The 25591-nt window shown below is 38.5% G+C and overlaps 1 protein-coding gene across 2 annotated transcripts in view; it reads right to left on the reverse strand.

The window, feature by feature from the left end:
- Positions 1-235: 235 nt before the first annotated feature.
- The window catches only part of btbd7 (BTB (POZ) domain containing 7), a 50805-nt gene continuing 25449 nt past the window's right edge, over positions 236-25591 (reverse strand). For both annotated transcript variants that reach the window (XM_041266546.1, XM_041266547.1), the window contains exons 3-11: positions 22974-24056; positions 8383-8591; positions 6297-6372; positions 5893-6053; positions 5342-5485; positions 4803-4992; positions 3547-3725; positions 1226-1630; positions 236-1034 (exon numbers count right to left, since the gene is read on the reverse strand). In XM_041266546.1, the coding sequence (XP_041122480.1) occupies positions 261-1034; positions 1226-1630; positions 3547-3725; positions 4803-4992; positions 5342-5485; positions 5893-6053; positions 6297-6372; positions 8383-8591; positions 22974-24056 (3221 nt within the window). In that variant the 3' untranslated portion in view covers positions 236-260. The remainder of the gene's footprint in view (positions 1035-1225; positions 1631-3546; positions 3726-4802; positions 4993-5341; positions 5486-5892; positions 6054-6296; positions 6373-8382; positions 8592-22973; positions 24057-25591) is intronic.

Raw genomic sequence — 25591 nt, forward strand, 5'->3', positions numbered from 1 at the left:
AGTGCCATGTGAGAAGAAGAGTCATTTTGACTGACAAAAAAAAAAAAAAATGACAAGATTGGGTGGCCCTTAAGAGTCAGTAAAAATAGTTACTATATTCAAGCATTACAGGCAACTCTTAAATTTAAAAAAGCACTCAAAGAGGAAAGGGTCAAAAGCCTTACATAGTTCCTATTTTTTTCTCAAATTATATATATATATATATATATATATATATATATATATATATATATATATATATATATATATATATATGATTTTTAAAGTGCAGATTTCTTGTACTGGTAATCAGGCTTGTTTGGTGACCTGCGCTCTCTGCTGGCTATTGCCTCCTCACTAGCACTGTTCCTATGTGGATGCAAGGCTCCTGTGGGCTCCAATGACCCCCCTGTACTGTCAGGGGCTGACCTCCGGCCAGGGGGGCGCTCCTCATAAGTCTCTGAGGCCCGCCCAGAACCCAGACCACATGTCAGATCTGTCTCGTTTTTGGACCTGACCCTGACCACCCCATGGGCCCCCGCGGCAGAGGAGTTCTGTGCTGCCAGGGCCAAGTCAAGCCGCTGTGGGGGCTGCTCCAGCACATCCAGGTGCAGCGGGTCAGAGCCAGGCCTTTGGGAGCGCATATCAGGGAGATAAGAGGGCGGCAGGGAGCCCGGGGAGGGCCGGCTGTGACTGTAGAGGTCAGGCCCGGTGTATGTTCCCTGTGAAGGGGAAGGTGTATGGCGGCTGGAGGCCGGAGTGGTTACTCGACAGGTGAAGTCGTAAAGGTCTGGGTACTCCTGGCGGCCCTCAGCTTTTTGCTCGATGGCATGTTTTTTTCGGGAGTTGTGACCGTGCCTGCTGGGGTGGCAGATTGCAGAAGGCTGATAATGTGAGGCAGCTGCTGAGGTGGTCTGTTGGTGCTGCTGCTCGGCTACCCCCACGTGTCCTTCAGCGTCCACAGTCAGCTCTGGCATTCTCCTCTCTTTCAGGTTCATGGCTGACACTCCCATGGCAATGTCCGGCATGAACTCATTGATCACAGGCTCCATGTTCTGTTGGAGGAAGACTGTTGTTAAAAAACAGACTAATCGTACATTCCACTTGCTATATCTGACTTACCTAACAAAGCAGGTAAGTAACATATTATGTACTGGATACTGTAAATATATTTTGTTTGACAAGAAATATATAAAATATCAATAGCAGATTCTTTACATTAGAAAATGTTTTAATCTATACTTACGCCCTGTTTCTCTGGATGAAGGGTCTGTCCCATTCCTGCTGTGTTGGTGCAGTCGGGCGGGATGGCTTTGGCTCCTGAAGGGTAGGTGGGGACTCCATGCTTGGACGAGGGCCGCAGGTGCAGCAGGGAGTGGTTACAGGGGTAAGACAAGGAGCGTGAGGGGGGCTGGCAGGGGATTCGAGGTCTCCACCCAGCCTGCAGCTGTCCTTGGCTGGGTGTGACAGGGAGGTGGTAGGGAGGGGGCGGAGGGGGCAGTGGCGGGTGGAAGGCAGTGAAGGACTCCAGGTCAGTAAACATGCTTTCCACTGTTGGAGTGCTGTTAATCCGACAGTGGCCATGTTGGCGTACTGACAGAACTGGGCTCTCATCGCCAAAGCGCTCCTCGGGGAAGAATTTATGTGGGTTCTGCAAAGATAACATGATAAATGAAATAAAGTTCCTGCTTTTATCAGGTGAAAGTATAACCACTGAGCCATAACTGTCAGCAGTAGAAAACCGCTGTACAAACTAGAGAGATAAAATCTGATTTCCTGTTTTCTGTAAGAACATTAGTGGCTGCAATTTGTACCAGCTGTAGACGGGGTACTCGAATAATGTAGCTTTGCAATAAAAAAAGCCACTCTTATTTTTCCCTATCATGTCAAAAAAAATTCTAAAGTTTCTAAATGTTGCACATTATTATTATAAATGTTTTTTTTTTTTTTTCTGCCAAAGTTGATTGTGCTCTATCAGTACCTAAACTGATTTTCAGCTGGTCTTCTGAGAAGACAATTATACATTAGATTCCACAGTCTCTGAAATTCACTCTTGCAGGAAACTGGGACATTACTGTCTAAATTTGGTCTTTCAGATGTTTAATTTTAAAATATGGTTTAAAAATATTTTACATTTAGATTGTTCGATTGCAAATCTCATCACAAAAGCTGTTTCATAAATGCATGAGAGAGAGAGGCAATCATACATGGCTTCAAAATAAGCAATTTTTTAATAAACATTGTATAAGCCATATTGTTTTTATTTAAACTTAAATGTTGCTTGTGTATGTTAAAAAGCAAACTGTCTACAGCTTCGTTCAACCACCTCTGAAAAACTTTGATTTGATGACTTCCATTGGTATTGGGGGTTAATGTGTGGAACCTTACAAAATGAACAGACTGAACAGGCAGACAACCGTGTTTGACAAGGAGGTCCACAGTTTAATGAAAGCAGCCTACAAAACACTGTTAGTTAATATATCGAGAAACGAGAAGCAGCTGTTAGCTAAAAAAATATTGATATAACAAGGAAGGAAGCAAGACTCGCACTGCATAGCAGTTTGATCCATTCCCAGTTTTACAATGAGTTTAATAAGACACACCTGAGTTTGTTACCCACACACTCATGAATAAAGCTCATATTAAAATCTAGAATGGGTGAAACACCTGTGCAATAGGAGTCTTATTTTCAACCATGATAATACAATACATATGGTAGGCTGCAGGGAGTGGCGATTGATAACAGCTTCTTGACATGTAAAAGTTTTTTTCACATGTCTTTTACAACGCTACTCAAGTTCTATTTCAACTGCTCAATACTTGAACAGTCCTTTTTAAAAACTTGATTCAGAACTGGAGTCTGAGCGATGGACCAGAAGAATATGGATTCTTTCACCCATTATAAAACATTTAATTAAAATCCACATTTATGGCACGCTTCTCAATGGTAGCCATTTCCAGGGTATGTCCATGCTATTCCTATCACAATCTTATTTCATCATCAGTGAACTCTGAAAACTGCATGGCTTGCGTTTGGACAGGAAAGTTATTGCAGTGCTCATTTGCCAAGAAAGCCAAACACATGCTTATTTGTATTAAAAATTCCAACAGCTACAGGGTGTGTTAATGTTCAGTGTGGGTTCCTGTGGCCTTCAGTCAGCTGTCACAGTACCACAGAAGTCTGATTCTGTCATCAGTGGCAAATCAAGCACAGCACAGCTCTTGTGTAACGGAAAATAGGGGGTGGGGGGGGGGGGGGGGGACAAGCAAGGAAAATAAATGAGCAATATCTCTTTACTCTGAGGGGCTTTTACTTACACTGTGTCCTCTAAAGACAGTTCAAAAGAAAATGTGCAACAATATGTAGTACATACGATTTAGCAACAGGGGATGTTATAAAAGACTTTCACTAAGGCTATCAGTGTAATTTTGGAGGTTGACAAAGCCTCAAATGTCAATGTTATAAAACATTCTGGCTCCAAGTGACAGTGATGAAACCCTGTGTAGAGCAGCAGAGACAGTACGGCCTCACGTACTTTGTCGTCCGTCTGTCTGTCCCTCCCTTACCTGCAGGAGCTCTGCTGCAGCATCAGGTAGCCCAAACTCCCGCAGCACTCTGATCTGGAGCTCGTAGCTCACCGTGGCTCCCTCTCCACAGTTCAGAGCGTAAGCTCTCTGAACCTGGTCTGTGTGTCGTAGCTCCTGTAGCCTTCGGATCATGTCTTTCACAACTTGCAGCTTGGGGACTAAAGGAACCAAAAGGAAAGGAGGAAACATGTCTGACCATTTCAAACTGGATAGTTATTTTTAAGAAAATGAATGTACAATATTTGTTCTTTATTGGTATGTAAGAGGAAGGTATCATCGGGAAATATCAAACGATAAACAAAATGTCGTTAAGACAACAATTTCAGTGTATCAAAATAGCACTTGTTATAGAGCAGCGGTTCTCAAACTCTGCGACTCTGTTCTAGCAATAAAAATGACTGACAAGGCGACCCCACTGCCCTGTGTTATTGGAGAATACAGTAATTAGTTTTGAAAAGTAAAACATGCATTGCAAGGCAATATCAACAAAACTAATATATAGGCATTTTTTATTTTTAATTAACAATACAAATTGCAAGATTTTTTACAGCCAACCGTAAAAAAAACAAAAAACAAAAAGGAAAATGTAACCAAGCATTTACACAATCGTACCACAAGGGCCGCTTCTTGATCCAGCTTTTGATTTAGTCAGTGAGAGAAAGGACAGACGTATCTCGTACTTGGAGTGACGTGTTAATGTTTAAGAGATCAAAAATATCCACCAGGTAAGCAAGCAAAGCCAGCCATTAAGCATCTAAAAGCTTCTCAGGGTTTTTTTTTTTTTTTTTACTGCTGATTGGGTCCTTGCTGTCAGCATTTCCTGCTGCGGTGCCACTCGATTCCCCTTCATTACACCCGTTTCCAACACTTCTTCAGAAAACTGTCACTTTTTAAATATTTATAAAGCAACTTTTTGAACTCGCTTCACAAGAAAAATTAGAGGCTGGACTAAACACTGCAGAAGTGCATTTCACTGATTGGCTGCCATGGAAAGTTGGTTGCTAGGTAACCAGTTCAGAACGTTCAGACAAAGGCAGGTAGGGCGAGGAACCCATTGGGAGTAAAACAGAGTGAAAAGTGCAAATAATAATAAATTAACATACCTGTTTCTTAAACTACATTTATTTATTTTGATTGTGCACTTTGAGAACTGCTGCTATAGAGAATCAAGAGCTTTTTAGAGCCTCTCACCAGTAGGGCATTACACATCTTCATATCTTCTTAATCAAACTCACCAGGTATTTCATTGGCTACTACAGTGGGAGGGTTGCACTGGCTGCTGCTGATTTGCTGGTGGGTTATCATGTGGCAACATTGGGGCACTGCATTGTTCACCATGTAGAGCGTGTCAGGCACGTTAGACATTCGCACCATCCGCAATCGAACCAGGTCAGTCTGCTCCACCATAATCTCATCTAGAACAGCCTAAAACAAAGTAAATCAAAGGAGCTGGAAGACATACAAAAAATGACACCCATGCTAATAACTACCTAAGTCTAGCCACTGGGTGTCGATATTTCAGATTTTTTCTCCAAGAGTAAATTTTCAGGTTCTGGCTAGGTAGGTCCAGTCTATTTAAAACTACCAATTGCAAATCACCTTGTAATGTGTTATCATAAAACATGCTATATAAAAGATGCTACATTAATCCCTATTTTAACTTGTATGTGGGTATAAATCAATCGTCTGTGTGTGCAGCTGGTCATTACTGCACCGGCTCTGTGCTGCTGCAACTGCGTTTTTCACTATTTTGTTAAACAAAACACATACGTACCTTGGCCTCTTCTACATATGGGGAGAAGAGCCGAGGACGGACGTAGATGCCAGCATTCTTCTGCCGTAGCCAGGCACTGGCTTTCCCCCCCTCAGCCGTGGGCAGCATGTCTGATGGAGGAGTGCTGATCAATCCTCTCTTCATCTAGAGAAGAGGTACATTATTACACAATGGGATCCTGTATGGTGTGGCACTATGCAAGTACTAAAACAGAACAAGTAAAGGTTATTTGGAAAACAGCTATTCATTTTCTTCATCTGTTTTTTAGTTTGCCAAGTTAACCCAAATGGTCTTTTAGTGTTTGGTCATCAAAATGCGCTTATAAACCCATTATTACCCTTTTCTTTGTGGACAAGGCCTCTGGAAATGAAGAGAAACCTTGACCTCTCCACTGCAGCTAGGAGTGTTCTTTGTACAAGTGATTGTATTTCAAATGGGCTTCCTCTTAACTAAATGTTACAGCTAACAGGGTTGAGCACAGCTGTGCATCAATTTTTTAGCTGAGCACTAGTAAGAGTTACAGTTGTAATGTCCGTATGTGAAGCACTCACGGTGTCTGAGAGGACCTCACTGTTGGTGGGCAGTATGTGCGCAATACGAACAAAGGGCAGCAGAGGCGACAGAATCTCCTTCAGCTCCTCGATATCCAGATCTCGCCGTTTCACTCCCCGCTTGTTCACACTGTGAGCTGTGCCACTCAGCAAGTTGGGTTCTGTGTTAGGGAAGAGAGAAAAAAATCAACTAAGATGATGTCAATTATAAATAGCCCTTGGCGTCCTTTTACTTAAGACATACGGTCAGTAGCGACAACGCTCGTCTAGTTCATTACATTTTGCATTCAAGGTTAATTTAAAATAAAAATAAAAAAATGTCCTTTTAATAGATGCACCTTAAAATCAATCCAGCAAGTTTTTTTTTTCTGTATACATGAACCTCTGAAAATTGTGTTTCTCACCTCTGTCTGCCATTCTTTTTATAAGCTGGTGCTCTCCCCACTTGATGACATATTTGAGGATATCTTGCTCACTTGCCTGCAAAGAAAGTTTTGTTTTCATTTATTACATTTTTTTTGTATCATCAGTGCGATATATGCTGTATTAAGTGACAAGATGGAATCTTTGGAAGGGAGCACAATGTAAGCAAAGCCTTGGTTATTCACTCTTTATGAAGACGTGCTAAGTGAAGCTTTAAAATCTCTTTTTTACCTTGTATTAGTTTTATTTAAATTTTTTAATTTAAATTACAATATATTGTTGTAATACACTTGTGGCTCTTCGCTTTATTTATCTGCATATTCCAAACAAATAAAATACAAATCAAAGAACCAACATATTCAAGAAGTGGGTGAGATTTTCAATTTTCAACCCTAAAGCGCTCCTTTAACAGTGGTGTTGATTACACTATGTAACACAATTTTTGTTCCTGGGTAGTAAGTGTTATTTCCTAATTGCTTATGCCTTAAAAGTATACAAAATGGCTATTATTCCCCACAAACTTTGCTTTTGTGACCAGGACAGTGATATTTCAAAATATCACTATTTCCAATGGGAAACGGGCAAATGTGTGTCTTTTCGTTCACATAAAGTCAGAAAAAAAAACACACATTTGCCCGTTTTCCCATTGGAAATAGCGATATTTTGAAATATCACTGTCCTGGTCACAAAAGCAAAGTTTGTGGGGAATAATAGCCATTTTGTATACTTTTGAGGCATAAGCAATTAGGAAATAACACTTACTACCCAGGATCAAATGTAAAAAAAAAATTGTTACATGGCGTTATTACCCCTTTACCAGGTCCTTCTGCCCTGATGTACTATTAAAAGCAGGTCCACATTATATACATTGCATACAAGACACTGTTCTGTATATGTTTTGTCATGCATGATCTCATACTTCATAGTCTAAAGATCATTCACCTTCAGTTGAAATAACTGGTCTTTGGATCCCAAGTACAGTACATTCATCCATTGGAAGTATCATTTTAAAAGATTACATAATGCTAAGCATGTATTTAGTGAACAAGTAGTGCTAATAAAATGTCCTCAACACTAAATGTGTCTTGTCCCCAGCTTTGTCAAAAACAGAGCATGAAGCCAGAACAAATAATGTATTTCTATTTGTCGTCAACCTACTGTAGCTTTAAATTCTAAACGCATTTAACAAAAAAGTGATTTACTATTAAGAGATGATTATATTTGGTACTTATTGACCAACATCCTTCACAAAGAAATTGGGTTTCCTCAGACCTCAAATAAAATAAATATGCAGATATAATTCTGCAGCATAAATTCTGCTGACAAGAAACAAAAGCATTCTACATTAAAATACCACAGTGGCAGGAACCAAAAACACAATGATGCATTAGAAACCCAAGAAAAACACAAAACAAAACAAATTAAGAGTTACTTGGACACCGCCGTGTTCCTAATTTTGCCCAAAACATCTGGTAAGCAGTTTTGAAAACATCAGGAGGCAAAACCTAAGTCCAGCTGTCTCAGATGCCTGCAATGGAAACTCTGCACTGTACCTTCATTAGAGTAAAGCCTACTTGGCACTAGAAGACAAAACTGAAGTTTCTACTGAACATAAATACATAGCTTTCTGCTTCATGCACTATCCAGTGGAAGCAAATGGAAAATAAAGGAAAGCAGAAATTAAGAGATGAATGAGATTAGTCTTGCATTAACAGGAAATGGCTTGTCGTTCAGCTTTGCAGAACTAGGCAGTTTGTTTTTTTATTTTAACTTGGTTAACCTTTGAGGAACAAAGTTTCAAGTTTGAATAAGTTGAGCAGAGTGATTTGCCAGTTGCCTTTGCAAGCAACAAGCAACTGCTGTGTCTGTGTTATGTGATAACATGACCTTATTCTGCATCTTTTGCACAGGCAATATATTTCCTCATGTTTCTTTACCACCACTGGTCAATTAAAGACTGCACAGAACAGTGGCATCAAAAATTACATGCAATTATCCAACAATTAACAGTCTGGACAAATTCTCAAGTGACTGTTCTACATTCTATTTGCCCTGCTGGCACCTTACCTGTAGATAGTCAGACTGGATCGCGGTAAGCAAGTCGTCTTTATTGAGCTCATAAAGAATGTCGGAGGTCATGACCTGGCTAAACTCCTCGCAGAGGAAATGTAGGGCCTGTCGATAGACCCACTTCGACCCGTAGGGCTGAGAACTCCACCTCAGGATGACGATTAAGGAATCAAGAGAGATGCTCTCCACAATGATATCTTCACAGCCTGGAGGAAAAGTTTCAAAGCACATACAAAGTGTTAATATGAATTACAGATAAGCAATACAGATTCAGTCTCCTTTATTTTACATGATTATACTTCCCCAATTTGAAAGCATGTTATTCGCTTTAGCACAGAATTCCCCAAAAATAGCTTCACCTCCCCCTTTAAACCTGCCTGACATTAAGCTACGGCTGCTGTACCTCTTGTTTAAAAATGACACATCCAAGGTTCACTACAGATCAGCAACAAAAATAAAAGAAGATTGCAGTGTCCGTCCGTCTCCGTCTCCGTCCCCCCCCCAACAACAACAACAACATAAAAATAAAAAAAAAAAGTTGTCTGTTGTACTATTAACAGTTTCTACAGAGCTGACATTTGCAACAAATGATTTTAAAAAGCTGTTTAAATATGTACATTTTTGGGGCAATGCACTACTTAACTAGACTTGCTTGACTTTATCACTGGAGCGTATTCACTTCTCTCGCTTTGTAAAGCTGTTGGTAACTGACAGCCATCAAAACGACAGAGGCAACAGCAAAAAATCCGCCAAAAAACTGCGAGCAGGTCTGCCGAGATTGCTTTCTTGTTCCTCGGGTGTATGTGTTTCTGTTACACTTATTCAGTTGTAGGGCTATGCGTCCTTAGCAGCTCAAAAAAAAAAAGGGCAAATTTTGTACAGAAAAAAAAGCAGTCGTCAAAATGTGTACTATAAAAACTAGAGGCAGATACAGATAATGTAGTGTCTGTGGAAGGGCATTCTGGTTTGGGTAGTCTGGGGCTATATTAAATCGTTAATAAGACAATAATAAAAAAGCATATTATAAAACAGGGATGGAAATAAGATTCCTATTGCATAGCAGTTTCACCCATTCCAGGTTTTAATACAAGCCTGATTAGCCCCAGTGATTAGGTAACAAGCTCATGTGCATCTTATTAAACTCAAAGCAAAACCTATAATAGATTCAATTGCTATTCAATAGGAATTTTATTTTCATCCCTGTTACAAGATAATTTCTGGAACACCAGATTATACTGTAAGTGTACAAAAGGTTAAAATATCTTTGAACAATTTAGTAGAATGTCATTTAAATCTAGGGCTGTGTTTGAAGGTTCGTTAGATAGCTAGGAATTAAAAGTTTTAAAACTTCAAAGGTTCGTCAGGCGGCTCATTCAAACACTGAATTACTACAATCTACTTTTATTTTTGTAAATTTTCACATAAAAAGGTATTTACTTAAGATTTGTCGTTTTGTTTTTGAATGTTTAAACAAGCACTGATATAACACTGAACTGAATCAAAGCTGAATACTGTCTAAACCTTAAATCATATTCCTAACAAATCTATCTTTTATAACCAGAATTCTAGGATTACTGTAAAATATATACTCATATGTTTAAGTCCAGCTTTTTATTTCACTTGGATATGAATGTAGTTTTGATGGTGATATAGGAGGGTATTGTGGTAAAACCCTAGATTATATTAAGGTACTGTTTATATATAGCTAAAGGAGTGTCTTGAGAAACATGTACTTGGATACCTTACTTGTCGAGATAGCTTAAGGATTTATGTTACTATTACTTTATGAATCAATCCCTCCACAATTGGGGGCTCATTAAATTATCACCACAAAAATTATGCAAATTAGTACCATCAAATGTTCGAAACTTCCTTCGGTAACGTGTTCCAAACCTTCAAGGTCAAAACGTACCCTTCGAGGAGAGATAGGAGAGAACAAGTCCCGGAAAAAAAGTTTGTGACCTTTTAAGGTGGGTACCCGTGCCACCCATTCAGAAAACATCATAAAGAGGTGATAAACAGTCTTTCAACACATGTTTTAATAGACATGTCTGAACTTCTGGTTAACAGAGGCTTTACTCAGCTTTTTAATGAGATGTTCCTAAATGAAACAAAGAGGATCAAGCCAGGAGATTTAATCAGAACCACTGCTCGTAACAGGGGCTGTCACTGTAAACACTCTTGATAACTTACAGATCAGGACAGGATATTAACTTGGCAAGTCAATGTGGAAGGTTCCCCACCCCACCCCTCCCCGTGCTGTTCCCCCTTCAGAGATTTTTTTTTCTTTGTGTGCTGCGCTCCCCTTCTAGTAAACAGCACAATATTTATAAAAATATGATTTTCCTAAATTAACATATTGTTATGTCACGTGTAAAATGAAAGCAGATTCTACACTGGCAGTACCTTCGAGCTTGAATTCAGAAGTTTATTAGCAAAGGACAAACAAACAATTAAAAAAAACCAAGCCAAAGCAAAACAAAATAATAAAAACTTATCATCTCTGTGCTAAATTCCAGTCTACATCTCACTCACTGAGACAGCCTCTGTCACTCACTCGCTCACTCTCCCTCCCCCGGCAGGTTGTTATAATATTGTAGCGCCGAGTGTGTTGTAGGTTCTACCAGAATGTAGTGCAGCTGGGACAGCTGCAAAGGTGTAATATTTAATTAAGCAACTAATCTTTAATCAGGTTTTTATATTATATATATATATATAGATATATATATCTATATCTATATATATATATATATATATATATATATATATATATATATATATATATATATATGCTTCAAGTTTAATTTAAATATCAATTAATATGCAGTTCTCTTGCCAAGCAACATTTCAGCCAGTTTTGTTTCCCCTCCATATGCAGTAAAAATAATCAGTCAGCATTCCAAAACAGCAGGCATCTAGCAGTTCCGCCCAGAACATCCCCACAAAAATGCCTTTGATATGAGATCACACATACAGTACAGCCCTCCCTCATTCAATGGCAAAACAAAGGAGAACAAACAAATGGAAAAGAAAGCAAATAAAGCTAAAATCCCCACTCCCAACGCATCTAAAAACAATGTAATTTGAAATGGCTGCAGGGCTCGCAAAATCACTAGCCCGACGTTCCGGGACAACCAAAAAAATCTGTCAAACAACATGTTTTTTTTTTTTTGGCTGCTTGCAGACAGGCAATCCGATTTTTTACTCTATAACAAGATAGCGTTCTGTGCTTTAATCAAACTGCGCTTCTCAATCGAGATTCCGCTCACAGATCATCCTGGTAAAACACGTTTAAAGGGATCAATGTTTTTCATTGGTAATGAAGGAGTGATTTCCGGAGTGACGTACACGAACACATTGCTTGTGACCAAATCCCGGGAGTCAGCGCACTTGTATAAGTCACATGACAAACTACAGTATTCACTAAAATTCACATTTTGTTGTCTTTTTGTTGCCTTTATTAAATCGTTAACGTTATTTTGCAACCCAGGAAAAGAAAAGAAAAAAAAAAAAAAAAAAAAGAGTATGATAGTTATTGTCAAACTGCTGCTGATGTTGGCTCGTCAGCTCTATGCAACCGGCACAGCATGCCACAATAGGTACTGTACTTGTAATTTTACTTTTATTCTCAATCTCGTTGCTATTATTAGAATTATTAGTGCTAGTAGTGACATACTGTAATAACAAAGAAAATGAAAGAATACAACAGTACTAATATTATTAATAATTTAGCTAATGCCTTTGTCCTTAATTTACTCCAGCAGCTTATATTCTTTGTTTTGGATTATCCTTTTACTATAGCGAACAAAGGGCTTTGGACACAAACAGGGTTGTTATAGCAAGGGTGTACTGTATTTACGATTTGACTTATGTGCTTAATACACTCGCACATTTTAATATATAATGCATGCACATTTGTTCTTTCATTTTTGTTATTTTTCACCTACCAGTGTCCAACATTTAACAGAGGGTATAAGGAAGTTTGGATCCGAATCCAGTATCATCCCTTTTGAAAAAACCCTTACCAGCTCTTTTGTACAGCGGTATCGGCGCTATGCTTTAGTGAGAGAGGACCCGGGTTCGCGCCCGCCCTCCACCTGTTTGTGGATTGCCTCGCCCTGTGTGAAGCGCCTGCCTGCAAGAACCGAGAATGCTACAATACTATTGGTACCATTATACTATATTATTTTGGCACAAGAATACTTGCAGTATACAACTTTGTATATTCTTTTTTTGTAAATAATGCAACACTGTTCTCAAATATTGAACATTTCTTTCTTCTCTTTTGCATACTTGCATTGTCTCTTGCTAGATATGCACCTCCAGATTCTGACAAATACTTTTTTAGAAAACCAGGAGCAATTTCTGCTCTGGATCAAAAAGCTATAATGCTCTGCGGCTGCCGGTCTACGTGGATAACTATCAGAAAACTAGCAGAAACTAACTAAAACACAAGTCTGAGAAAAACAAATGGAAATCTGGAAAAAGTATGGAATTTTGATGTTAAAAAATTGTATGAACCCTGAGATACTGTACCTATATCAAATACAGTGTACTTTGTACAAATCACAGTCCATAGGTCAATTATGGGCAGCCTGACTTTTTTTGGACAACCAAATGTCCATAATGGACTGCCTGAAGGGCAAGTACCATTATCAAAATTTTGCGAACCCTGGACTGCAAAAGGTGTCAAAAAGTGATTCAACGGTTACAGATAAACCGCATTCAAATCAACAGATAAGATACTGCTGAACCATGCTCCATGTACCCTGCACCTATGTGTTCTGCTGCAGTAGTCAACCTCTGGAACAGCTATGGGTTGGATCAGTTGCCAGTTATAAACCTAAATCTGTTGGCTAAACCCCACGAAGAGTATGGTACGACGATGTAAATCTTTAAAGGGAAAAAAAAATAACACACTTTCATGGGCCTGAAGCTTTTCTACTTGGGCATCAGGTCCCGTCGCACTACCCAGCTACTAGCTGGACTGGACGAGAGAGAGGACTTCAGACCAAAGCACAGTCTATAGCAGTGAGGTCTGAAATCCACTTCACAATCCAGACGTGATACACTGTTTCTAAATGTCAAGTCTGCTTACTCCATTGCACGCGCTCAGTTAAAACCGAGCCTTTGTGGCTATCTTGGTTCCTGCATGGTCAAGGGAGAGGTTTCGTAAAGTGTTACTTTCATATCACTGCAAAGCAAAAGACTTAACTCTTTACACTTTTTTTTTTTTTTTTTAAATATCAGTTGTATCTCAACAAGGAGCTCAGATCCAAGTCTGAGGTAAACTGAAAGCCCCCAGCTTGACAATGCAAATTGCAATCCATTTAATTTCTGCAATCAAAAAAAAGACTGCTGATTGAAATTAGCATTTCCCAACTAGTTACAGAACATGTAATTGAATTGCCAATCAATAAATTAAGATAAAATGATCCCAAAAAACAAATTACAATTGACAGCATACTTACAGTATATGGTAATGGCTTTAAAAACCAAGAGTGCCATGGTAGATCTTTTCTGGTGTAATTACAGTGTGTCTCACAAGCTGGTGCTGATATTGCATGTCAACCTTGGACTAATCATTTATTGAATTTGGATTGAAAACATGATGCACTGCAGGCGAACATTAAATCAAATCCTGATTGACTGTTATAGGCTTTCTTTCATGTTTGGATTCAGCCTTCTGATACACTTAATACCCCCAAGGTACTAAAATTCAGAAATAGAAAAATAAAACACACACACACACACAATGGATTTTTTTCTTTTACTCTACACTACTGTGTGACAGCATAAGATAAGACAAAATTGGCTGCTAGAATTAAATTCTCAGACAATATTAAAACAGCTAAAATATCTTTAGGAGCATCTGTATATACAAGAACACATCTCTGAATAATGAAGCAAATCTTAATGGTCAGGATCCTATTTTACATGCAATAAAAAGGTCTCGCCACTGAAAATGCATAGGTTTTTGCGGGAAAAACGCAGAGTTGATTTTATACTGTAATGTAGGGTATATAGCTTGTGCTCTCTGTGAATGTGCAAGGAACAGACATTTTCAGAAAGAAATGAAAATGTGTTAGAACCCTTTCCTCTGCAGGGTTGCAGGACTGTTAACAATAGCCATCTTAATTGTTACAGCATACGGAGGGTTTGATACTGGAGGCACCACTGGTAATAGGATTCAATTTCAGCAAGCAAGTATTTCTAAATACAAACACAAACGGCATATAACAGGGGTAGAGATTGTATTAAGTTAAAGCACGTATGGAACAGAATGGGACAGTTTACTTTTATTAATTTTTTTTTTTTTGTCAAACCATGTCGGTCATTTCACATCTCTCTCGTGAGCATCCTGGAACTAAACAATTGATTTTTACATTGCTTTCTGGTTTTCACCACTGAAATGCCTCTCACTTCCCTGAACTCCACTCGCTACTGATGGCAGTACTCATTGATCCGATACCTTGTGTTTCTTTTACAACAGGGCAGCTCTTGTCTCTCATTTCCAAAGCTGGAATGCGTTTCCATATTGTCAACTTGTTTTCTCCTGTAAGGGAAGGGAGGAAGTCTCAAAGCATAAACAACAAGCACAACTGACTGAAGGAATGATTAAAAAACTTGAGATTCTTCCCTTTTCATATAAATAGATGAGAAGTAATGCTCTTGAAAGGTGACTGAACTGAAGAGCTGTTAGGCATCAGCTAGGCATGTAGAACATGGGCAGCTACAGAGAGAGCTTCCCCACACAGTGTCTAAATCAATCTCTAAGAATACAGTACAATTTACATTATGCTATCCCGATGTGCGTAGGAAGCACAAACACAATAAAGCCAGGCACATCTGCAGTTAATAACGCAGCACAGGGTCCCTGTGGTATTTTGTTAATTACCTGTTTGTTTATGAATTGGGTGGTAAAATTAAGTGCTTACAAAAGATCCCCAATTGAGACCACAGGAGTCTGATGATTCTCTCGTTAGCTGTACACCACATATGGGACAGAGAGCTGAGCCCATATTCTGTACAAACAATGCCCAACACATAATGCTGTGGGATTTTCCGAATCATACCTAAAAATAAACATCTATAAGGGAAAGAGAGGGGAGTTCATTCTGTCTTTGAACAGTAGCTAATGACTGAAGTACCAAGTGATATGGACACTACTGGAATCAAATTAATTTAGTACTGTATCTCGGATTTTCTGTTACATACACAAATTCATCTTTACATTTTTTTTATTCTCCATTTGCAATCCAACGAATTCTGCATTGCTCATTTTTTAAATACATTAAAACAGCACTTACTTGAGCAGGAACCATTTTGACTTTCATTTTAACAGGCTTATCACTGTCTAACCATACAGTACTGTATGCTCTCCCATGCAGTGCTGTGTAAATGCTCTCCCTTCCAGCTATACAACTAAACATTGATATACCCATTACAAGTGTACATTTTTCTTCAACAGAGACAGCTTACCAACATTTCGGTATGTTTAACACACATTTGTCAAGGGAAAGTGTGTTTCAAAAACAAACAGTGGGGGTGTACAGTACATATAGGCTTTTGTTGCTATGGCAACTACTCACATTTCTATATAAATCTATTAATGTGCTTGTGGTGTGTGTATATCTATCAATATATACACTAACATATATATACACACACATACACACACACACACACACATTCTAACAGTTTTTTTTTTTTTGGAGTGGGGTTATACTCACTGTAGTTATGAAGCAATTTAAACTTTCAAATATTTCCTTAATTACTGTTTTGATGTGTGATGACATTACAGAAACAATTGACAAATAAGAAAAGTACCTGGCTGCTGTACAATAATCTTCATTTAACAACTGTATCAGAGCTTTGAAAACAGTGGAATAATTCAACCCCTTAATTCACTACTAACCTCAAGACACAAAGAAAAGACGAGGGGAAGGGGGGAAACAACGGACGACGACCGTAGTAATGAAGAAAACAAACAGCAGGCTGCCCTCCAGCCTGCATGCTCACTTTCAGTACAGGCTGAAGCCTCTTTCCCCCTTTCACTGCAGGAATCTGTTCTACAGGAGCTGGATTAACAATTATTGATTCCTCCAGCTTTCTCCCATGTTACAGCAATGCTTTTTCTTACGCCCTGTATCCTAATTACATTTCAGCTGCGTTTTCCAAGGGATGTGTCAGTGTTTTTGAAGATCAAACACAGACTAATGAGCCCAAGCAAACGCCTGCCAACTGGCTGTTCTCACAAAGCCCAGGATTATTCCTGCAGAAGAGCCGATATTACTGCACGGCTTTTAATCCAGCAGCCAAGAGGGTCAATTAATACACCTACACAGGGAGCCCAGAAAACAGGGCGTTTCACAAAAGGTGAACAGGGACGCTTTGGTTCAAGTCTGCCTTTGTAAACATTTCCCATCTGCTAAATTACAGGCTAGTAACTGATCATTGCAAGGCTACAAATACTCTTATTTCTTGGCAGTTTATTCTGGGTAGAGGCTGTAAGAAGAACCCAGTTGAACTCCACTGCACTTGGATTCAAAATTGACTTTTTGTTATTATTAAAGGGTTTACAAAATGTGATCTAATGATGGGGAGGCTACATTAAGCAAATGTTACCAACAATTACAGTAATATGTAATGTATCCTCTGAAAGAGAATGTTTCAAAACAAGACAATTTGTTATACTGGGGTCTGTTTTAATGATCTAAACAGCACTTTATTTAAGACCAGTTTCCACTGCATTGTGACATTGTGAAGTTGCAGCTTTGGGAAAACAGCCGCAAGATGTATACAGAGTTAAAGGGTAGTTGTAGAAAATACATCACATTGAGATCATTCCCCACTTTTACCATGCATTTAACAATGGTACGATCTCAAATTATTGTAGCTACAGTACCAGTACGTTAATTGGTACTACTATTTCCATAAACTGGAATACAAATCAAAAAACAGATTTAACGCTAAATTATATTATAGAAATTGACACTTAGTTTACACTTTGCGAAATGACAAGAAAATAGACTGATAAGCTGACAGCCTTGGTCAAGGGAGGCAGTTCACATCATGGGCACATCTGCTCACATGGCAGGATGAGGTCACTATTTTTTTAATTAACTTCACTGACCACTGCAGCAGAGACACAGGATGCGGATATAAATACAGAAAAATCCAAGAGCAAATTTTCATGTAATAAATACCAGCTCTTACTGGGTTTTTGTCAATAATATTGTCTAAACACATGCACACTTTTAAAAACAATAGATATTTTACAATCTAAAACTTAGACAAAAATGGGATTCAAACTCAGAGTAAAACTGAACTGATATACTTCTTCATTTTTACATTCTAACATTCGGTAACAAAATATAAGCAAGTATATGAAATCAAGTTGGAAGCTGATGTGCTCTGAACAACTATGACTTCTGTGCCAGTCAACACCAGCTTGCTTGGTTCAGTCTGTGAGAGGACAGAAAACAACGGGTCATCTGGACCTCAGGTGGTCAGAGGTGCTTTCTCACTTTCTCAGCTCCTGCTAGCCTATGTTGTCTCTGCAGCTGCATTTGTCACCAGGAATCGCTCTCGGCCTGTATCATAGATCTACTGTAGATCAAGGCCAACTTGTGCTAGCTGGCATCATGCCCACAACTGGTTCATCACAGACAGAGGTACCCAGTGAGCTGCAGTGTGATGCATGGTGACCTTTTAAAAATTGCATCTCCATTAATATCAATAATGCATGTGTTTAGTCACAGGCAAGAATACATAATGCTTAATCTTGGAATACTGTGGGGAAGCTCACTGTTGCATTACAAAAACAGCCAACATCATACCAGTTTATGATTTCAGGACAGGAAGTAAATTACTAGAAAACAAATGCACATAAAAAGGTTACATTTAAAATAATGCCTTCATGTTGGATTGTTGTAACTCTACGGGAGTACACTTACCTATGCCTAGGTGACTGGAAGGACCTCTTTTTTCTTTCCTATTTTTCTCATGTTGGCCAACAGCTTCTCTTTCTGAAACTTCCTTCTATGTCCTTAATTTCTCCCTTGTGGTCTTTTCCACCTCATCTGGGTTCAGCAACAAAGCTTAAATTATTTTGTGCACTTATTATTATTATTTTTTTTTTAATGGCCTACATTTAGGAAAGGGCAGCTAAACTTAAATAGGAGATTATTAGATTTACAATCAAAATGAGAAGCGTAATGTTAAGATTTACAATGAAGCACCTCAGTCATTATTATTATTTTTTTTATTATTTTCAATGAATATAGCCTATACATTTAGGGATTGTTTGAAGGAAACCATGTTGGTGTTGCTTGAGGCCTACCTGGTCTGTGCCCTGCCCTCCACATGGGGAGGTAACCTGAGACAGGGTTTTAATGGAAAGGCTCAAGGGGTGTATGGACTGTGCTTGATCCCTCCTCTTCCAGCCCATATGAGGAGTCTGTATAATTTACTAATGTTTCTATTTTTTTTTTTTTATTAAAGGGTTGTGCTTCTCAAAAATGGTTAAGTTGTAATATTACAGTTGATGTCAAACAAAAATAATGTGTTTACTGGATTATAAATGTTAATGCTTTGCACTATTTGACTGCATTATAAGGAGTGTTTTGGGAGTGGCTTGAGGGAATGCTAGGATTGCTCAGGCCTATAAAGCCTGTTTGCTGGCAGATGTTGGAGATCCTCAAGAAGTAAAGACTCCGTGGAGAGGCAAGGTAAGTTTCCTAGCTATAGAGGTTACACTAAGGGATGAAAGTTGAAAGCTGGTAAAAAATATGCCATTTGCTATATGGTTTACAGAGACTATTTAGCAATTTTTATTTGCTTATATGTTATTGTTGTCTAGTTTTTATGTCTGAGTGAATAAACTGACCATCCATTTATCTGAAAATAAGCGAGTCATCTGGACTTGCTTCATCCTGAGCATCTGACCCAGCAACAGATAGCAAACTTGTTTTAAATAGCCACCAATTGCAACAGAGTCATCTGCATCAAGTCTTCCAAGTCATGTGCTGTGAATCAAATTTTGCTGATACTCGATGCAAAGTACTTACTCGCCAAGAAACAAAAACACCAGAAAATACCTTATATAAAAAGGGTGAAACATAATCATGACAGCAGAGAAACTGTTATTGCCTGTTGGCTTATTCAAATTACTGAGTTATAGACCTCTAAATGTTACAGTACAGTATTTCCTATAAAATAATTGGTTTCTCCAGTACATTCTAGATAACACTTTTCTATACACACAAATTAGTACAAGAAAAAAAAAAAAAACATTATTTCCACTCTGTGAAAATAGGTTAGTGACCCGCACTCTCCAAATTGGCTTTAGCTTCTTCTACTCTGCATTTCAGTAGGGTAGGCACAGTAACAAGTGGGGTCCGAAAGGAAGTGGTTTACCTACAAACATTCAGTGTTTTATACTCATATATTAAGTCGAGTATTAATTAAAATTGAATAAAATGCATAAATTATTCAACAAAAAAACAATGCTTGTTTGTACAATTACTGAGTTTCAATCGATAACAATCGGACTGACTTGAAACTAATTTATATTTTTAAGTTATTTGTCTTGCCTTTCTTTTCTACTTTTGATATTAAATAATTGTATTTCACTTTCCTTAGAAATGCATCATCTCTGCAGTGAATTGTTGCACTGTAAACTGGGCAAGATGTAATCTCTGTCAAATCCTGACAAAGAAATACAAAATCCAGGTTTCCACAGCTGCAGCTCTTGAATTAGGTTTAAAGAAAGGTCATATTTACTGTACAACCTCAGTATGGCAGAAGGGCAGTATAAATGTCAATTACTTGGAAAATACAAGCACCACCACACCCCTAACAGTATAAATTGTAGATATCGACCACTTTTCTTCATTGCAAAATAATTATATGGAAAAAAAAATGTCATCAAGTGGTCACAAGTGGTGTATATATATATATATCTATATATATATAATAATATATATATATATATATATATATATATTTATTTGAATTTGTTAAGATTAGAATTTATAAAAATGATAAGCCAATTTGAGATCATTAAAATTATTATTCACCAGTCTTCAATAAACAAAGCGTAAATCTGGTAAATTATACATTATGTATTCCAAGCAATACAGCATGCAATTAACTTTTTTTTTAGGTAAACAAACTCATGAACTACTGAAATTACTTTTGCAGTGCAGCTGAAAGTAGTCATCATAGGCTTTTAAAACACATCCAGTACTGTACCTGGCGCATCAACAACTGTGAGATGCTTTCTGTTTTCCGTGTCCTTGCCGGTCTGATTGCTGCCTTCAAAATCATTTGGATAGTTTGGAAGACTGATGACAATCTTTCCGTTTGTTGGCACAAGGCATTCAAAAAGCCTTTTGGGAGTTAACATGATGCTGACCTTCTGCACCAGTCTTAACACAGAAAAACCTCCCCACCTCACTACTGATGATCTGATAATCCATTGTGGATGTTCACTTAGTGTAATGCCATTAGTATAATTAAATTAAAAAAAACAATTTTTTTTTTTTTTTTTTTTTTTTTTTTTTTTTTTTTTAAAAGGGAAAGGGAAAATAAAAAGGCCATTCATGAAAACAGCACCAATTTTGTTTTACCTTATAAAACCATCCCTTCATGCTGTCTGTCTCAAAGTTATCTGGGCGATTCCTCAAACTATACAATAGGAGTGGTACAGCACATTATATAATCCCAGTGCAATAACAGAAACTCCATGAATCACCCCACTTAATTTTACTTCAATTACATTGTCTGTTACATTGAGAATCTCTACTTTGGTCTCCCTGACAGTTCTTTTCATTTCTGATTACTCCCACGCCACTACAGTAGATAAAGTTGCCCCACACTTTACATTTTCTGCACTTTTGTGAACAGAACATACAAATAACTGGACAATGTACTGATCAGGATTAACCAGAAACATTTAAAGTCAAGCTAGAACTGTAAGTAGGATCTAAAAGTGAATTATCAAAAATTATATTCTATATTCTGTAACTTGGACAGCTATTCTATATTCTATAACTTAGACAGCTCATTTATGAAATTCTGGGATGTCTTTCCCCCGGGGTGATTTCTCCTACATGCCGTATGAAATGAGAGGTTAATAACACAGAACTGAAGCTGCTGGAAGAAGACAACTGTGGTACTGCTGGAAGCCAAGCAACATGGTAAACCACTCGTTGAAAACTGTTCTCTGTGGAATCTGCAAGCATGCTCATTCGATTTAGTTTTGCTTTGTTCCCGAGATCTGCTTTCAATTACGGGCTCAGAAATGGACAAGGGGGGGGTGCATTTAGAGATCCGCTAACAGCCACGGCTTTGAAATAGTCTGGATCGATGCCTTTAAATGAGACACAGAGAAGACCAGGGCTGTAAACAGTGTCCAATCAAACTACCTTAAGATTACAGTTCTCTCTCATGGGAGTGGTTCTACAGCATAATATTTAGCTTGTGGTACACAGACTTAGCTTAGTTCTGTTGCCCAGTTGGTTGCAACTTCTATGTGTGACTATGCTAACAATTAGGTCAACTTCCTAGTTTTTTTGCAGGTGGAATCATGGAAGATTGTTATTAGGTTTTAGATTCTATATTCTTACTGTTGCATATACTTTTTTTTCTTCTATCCACTGACCTCTTACCTTACCCAGTAGCGCTACCCACCCTGCAGTCCATTCTCATAAACCTCAAGGTTCAGATACAGGATCTCCTACACAAACTATACTGTATCTAAACAATATACCAACACTTCTGATTATTTACAAACTATGTTTAATAAGGAAAGTGATCTATCTGAAGTAAAAACATCAGTTATGATTAATGGATTGTCATCTCCGAGCCAGAACAAAAAAGCCATCGGACTGCAATGACAGAAGAGCACAATTTAGTCAGACCTCACACAATAATAAAGCTTAAGTTAAACTTAAAAATGGGTTCCCTATAGATATCTTCATAACAAGTATGAATGCCTGCCCATGAGAAACCATGGTTAGGCATTCCGATTCTTTAGTTGAAGTCAATATCCAAGAATTTAAGTTAAAAATAAGCATCTGTATTTTTCACAGTAGCAATAATGGTCAACCAGTTACCCGATTTCAGAAATCAACAAAAAACACCACCACAGAAAATTGCTGTGCAGCATCCCAACAAAATTAACAAATGGTTACCATTAGGGTTTTTTGAAATGGAAGGCTGTGGGTCCACAGATACTGTACCCTGTTGGGACTGACCGTGCAGAGACTAGCTGGTGGACAAGAGCTGTATTGTAAAATACAAAAGAAACACTGCACAACTGGAATCGGCTATACACATATATAAACATTATTATGTAATGATGAAAAGATCGAGAGGGAGAAATTAAACTGCACACCAAACACACAAATAAGAACAGTGCAACTCAGCAGTAGACTTTAAAAGTCATAGGCCAAAAGTCCAACCCCAAAACTATTCAAACAGCGGGTCAACTACACTACTGCATAGCAAATCAACAGTCACAGTACCCAACATCTTGTAAATTAATTTAGCAGTAAACACAAGTGGATTGGGTAGCGTACCTTGTGCCAGCATGTTGAATTCCAAGAAGAGGGCTATGTGATACAGCTCCATAGCTTCCTCGGCCCGGCTCATGTTCCCCTTCCCTGCCACCAGGGCTTGAACTTCACTCAGGCTACCGATCGAGGGGCTGCAGTGCAGGACATAGGAGAGGTCCACTATGTCGGTATACATGCAGTGCAGGATGACCTTGGCGTACTTCTTGGGGATGATGGACTCATCCAGGATAATCCTAGTGGGGGTCTGCAGTGTCCTGTCTGTAATCTCCTCTCCAGTCCGTATCCTCCTCTGGAGGAGGTTGCGGAAAAAGGGAGAGCGAGCTGAAAGAACTGCCTTGTGGGCCCTCAGCTCCTCGTCTAGACAGCCCTGATTCCCCCCATAGGCTTCCACAAGCTCAGAGTCCGATGAGAAGCTGAGGACGGAGTCGTAGTAGCACATATAATCGAAAAGGCCCCGCATGTCTACATCCAGGGAGTTGGGCGTCCCAAACTCCTCGCTCAACTGTACCAGGATGTCCACGTTCTGGAAGCGTGACTCCTCAACACCAAACTCCCCTGTGTACAGATAGTGCAGCAGCGCAGAGAACATGGGCATGTCAATCCCAGCTGTGTTGATGTCCATCATGATTTCAGCCCCGTATTCTGGAGAAGAGGAAAGCAAGGACTTAAAAAACGGACACCGCGCGGCCAGGATGGCCCGATGCACGGGGAAGCAGGTGTCCTGGAATAACAGGTCAACATCGGTGCAGTATTTGTACTCGTAAAGATCAGACAGATCTTTCTGCAACCTAAGGTTTTCTGGCCGGGCCAGGCTGGCTTGGAAGTTAAGCTCCTTAAGGGCAGTGGTGCCCTCGTACTCCTCAACCAGGGCATTGGCATCCCGCACGTCCCACCCAGAGAGCAGCTCCCGCATCTGCTTGGCATGGTCAGCCGAGCGGCTTGACTTGCGCCTCTTGATGAACTTTTTCTTGAGCGTGGCCAGCCCAGAGGACTTCTTCTTCTTGTCCTGTGGTTTCTCGTGCCCATGTTCCAGGCTGTAGAGCTTCGACTCACAGCCATAGCCCTGGTGGGAGTAGGATGAGGTTCCTGAAGAGAGAGAGACAGAGAGAGAAAGAAGAAAATAGCAAACGACTGTCAACCACTTCAGGAACTTGAATTTTTAAGTGGTTACGTTGGTGGCAGATGGCTGCAAAATCCTGCAAGTTAAAACATTGATGAGGATAGAATTTAAATTGTAGACCTATACCCTATAGAGTATTGTGCAAAGAATAGAATATTTTGCTATTCAAAAAATCTTCTTGGGTATAAAATGTAAACTACTGCTTTGAATTAATTCATATTAAATGTTAATTCACAAGACACATGCAACTATAGAAACAATGCTGTAGAATCAATTCTCAAATACTTCACTCAGGTCCGTACTCTTACTTTCTTAAACAGCAAAAAACTACATCTGACAATAACACAATTATAAAAATTAGTAGTTTAAAAAATGCGATTTTACTATCCTCAGGAGCAAATTGCAAACTGAAGCAAAAATCTCAGAACATGCAGAGCTACATTAGATGTCAAGTATTGACCCTCCATTAGCTCCCTCTCCATAAATGCACACTTGCCTTGATACATTGAACAGTAATTAACTGCTAATACAGTATACATCTAAACTGTACCCGAATGACAGAAAAATGGCATAATGCCTATAAAAACAGGATCAATGGTATTCAACAGCTTCCCTGAATGAGTATTTTATCTTTACATTTTGTTGTTTGCCTTCTATGGCTTTTTTTCTGGATTATAAAATTTTACTTTCTCTCAGTTTTCTTAAGTTAACATTAAAATCACTTTCAGATATCAGTATATTGTAAAATGAAGATAAGCAGTCCTAAAATCTGAAAGAGCGTATTAACACTGGTTAATTAATTGTATACCACTTTGTGAACAGCTTGGAGAAGCAATGTACTGCAAGTCTTAAGTAAAACAAAAACTACACGAGGAGTGACTTAGTCTTGATCTTGCTGTGTCTGGACAAAGTTCTACTTTTGCAACACTATTAAAACTGTAGAAACAAATTACTGAGTTATATTCCCTTAATAGCACTTCTGGAAGTCTCAATCATAGGGTTAGATTTTCATTTTTGAAGCAAGATTTCAATATATATTTTTAAATGCAGTTTAAATGACACCAAGGTTAATTATTATTACATATTAGGAGATCCAATTAACTTGTTTTACTTTGATTAAACATAGCTTTGAAGAAACATCTCTAAATGTTCTCAAAGATGTAAACACTGGGTTCTTACACATTATGTGGTAGACTTTTCAAACAAGTGAGGACGAATGGCCGACTATTAAACGCAAGACACTAATTAAATTAGTGACTTGGATTTTCACCAGCTATCTACCACAGTTTAAAACTATGCATTTAATTTTTATTTTTTTTAATTCTTGCTAGTTATTTTTCTGTAGTGGTTTGACATTTGGAATTCATTTGGTTTAAACTGCGCATCAATTCCATTAAAGTTCAGTAGATTTACAGCAGCCACTACTTCGTCCTAGAAGCTTATGGTTTAGCTTACATTTCACTAAGGGACAATGAATAGGTTTTATTTTTTTATTTGTTAT

Source organism: Polyodon spathula, chromosome 12 (genome assembly GCF_017654505.1).
Source record: "Polyodon spathula isolate WHYD16114869_AA chromosome 12, ASM1765450v1, whole genome shotgun sequence".
NCBI lineage: Eukaryota > Metazoa > Chordata > Actinopteri > Acipenseriformes > Polyodontidae > Polyodon > Polyodon spathula.